Source organism: Austrofundulus limnaeus, unplaced genomic scaffold (assembly GCF_001266775.1).
Source record: "Austrofundulus limnaeus strain Quisiro unplaced genomic scaffold, Austrofundulus_limnaeus-1.0 Scaffold141, whole genome shotgun sequence".
NCBI classification, from domain to species: domain Eukaryota; kingdom Metazoa; phylum Chordata; class Actinopteri; order Cyprinodontiformes; family Rivulidae; genus Austrofundulus; species Austrofundulus limnaeus.
This window is the reverse complement of record NW_013952543.1, coordinates 534,189-535,835: the sequence shown is the minus strand read 5'-3', so window position 1 is coordinate 535,835 and position 1,647 is coordinate 534,189. Positions and strand designations below refer to the sequence as shown.

The 1,647-nt window shown below is 39.5% G+C and overlaps 1 protein-coding gene across 2 annotated transcripts in view; it reads left to right on the top strand.

Annotated features, from left to right (window-relative positions):
• letmd1 (LETM1 domain containing 1) overlaps positions 1-1,647 on the top strand; it is a 28,798-nt gene that overhangs the window by 5,803 nt on the left and 21,348 nt on the right. The window contains exons 1-2 of one of the 2 annotated variants that reach the window (XM_014016232.1): positions 96-228; positions 536-678. In XM_014016232.1, coding sequence (XP_013871686.1) covers positions 113-228; positions 536-678 — 259 coding nt within the window. In that variant the 5' untranslated portion in view covers positions 96-112. Of the gene's footprint in view, positions 1-95; positions 229-535; positions 679-1,647 lie in introns of those variants that run through there. The other variant, XM_014016233.1, reaches the window with a different exon arrangement.

Genomic DNA, 1,647 nt, shown 5'->3' with positions numbered 1-1,647 from the left:
ATTATTGACATTTCAATGTGAAAACAGACTGGACGCTAGCTTTTGGTCCATTACGGTAAAGGAGGAGCCACCAGTGTTTCATATCAGCGTCATTACGGTAACTGTATCAAACATGGCGCTGTCCTGTACCGGACTGTGCAGTCAGTTGTCTTTAACTCGACTGTGTGGTTTCGGTACCAGTAGAATAACACATGACTTTTATTCTCGAAATGTTTCCTACCAACCCAGGTATGTCCTCAGTTTACACGAGTCCAGTGTTTATCTTCTTGTTTTCGTGTCATTTGTTGAACATTTGCTAAGCTAGCTGTCATGATGCAAACTCCTCTKTCAAGAAACTCGATAACATAACGACAGATAAAGGAAGTCTTTCGCTTAATCTGTTGATTGTTTAATGTTAACCAGTAATGTTATTTAGTTTATAGCTGTCATTGGGGTCTAAATTAGGTGTAATATTATAGTTTATATAAATAGTCAAATGTTTTGTATTTTAATCGATTGTTTGTCTTAATCTTTTCCACATCCGACTGTACTGCAGGCGTTATACATCGTCCAAAGTTAGACGAGGTGCTGTTGTACGTTACGTCGCCTCCAAGCTCCAGTGGGCAAATGCCAAATATGAGGGTTTCCTCAAAAGGCGATTCCCAAGGGTTTATCAGATGCATCGCACCGTTGTGGAAGGTAAGGTGATTGTTTACTCATTTCCATTAATGTAGGGATGTGGATAAATTTTTGTCCTACACCAATATTAAATCTGACAGAGGATTCAGAAAAAAAAAAAAACTTTACAAACCATACAAAATAACACCAAAATCATCTGATTATCTCAAGTATGAGGGAAGTTACTGATGTTCGTTTAGGTGAAATCAGCTCATATTTTCTTGCTGCAGTTCTCAGCAGAACCAATGTGATCATTTCACCTTCTTGTTTTCTATTTTTGTTCATAACTTCCTCAGTATTCAAGATATCAAGATGAACTGGATAACATTCACATTCTGATTTTTGTRGGAAGCATCTTGTATCCTAAAAACTAATAAAACTTAATAACAGCAAAGGCAAAAGTAGCAGAAAGGTATAAAATAACATTACAAGGCAAACTGCAGCACCAAATCAACCTAATGTGTCTTAGAAAGTAAGGAAATTAAAACAATTTAAAAACCATGTGGACATCTGTTTTGTAAACAAAGCTCCTCAACCAATGACAGCATGTGAAATGTGACGAAGACGAGCGTCAAAACACTTTGCAACAAGCGCTGTTCCGGATTTAAAAAACATACACTCACCGGCCACTTTATTAGGTACACCACGCTAGTAACAGGTTGGACCCCCTTTTGCCTTCAAAACTGCCTCAATTCTTCATGGCATAGATTCAACAAGGTGCTGGAAGCATTCCTCAGAGATTTTGGTCCATATTGACATGATGGCATCACACAGTTGCTGCAGATTTGTCGGCTGCACATCCATGATGCGAATCTCCCGTTCCACCACATCCCAAAGATGCTCTATTGGATATGATCCTGCTCCTGTCTGCCCTTGTCATGCCCATTTCCTGCTCCTGTCAGTCTGGTCCTGCTCATTGCCTCTGCCCCTCCCGTTACTGAAAACCTAATCAGCTCATTCCACTCACCTGTTCATGTCAGTATATAACTC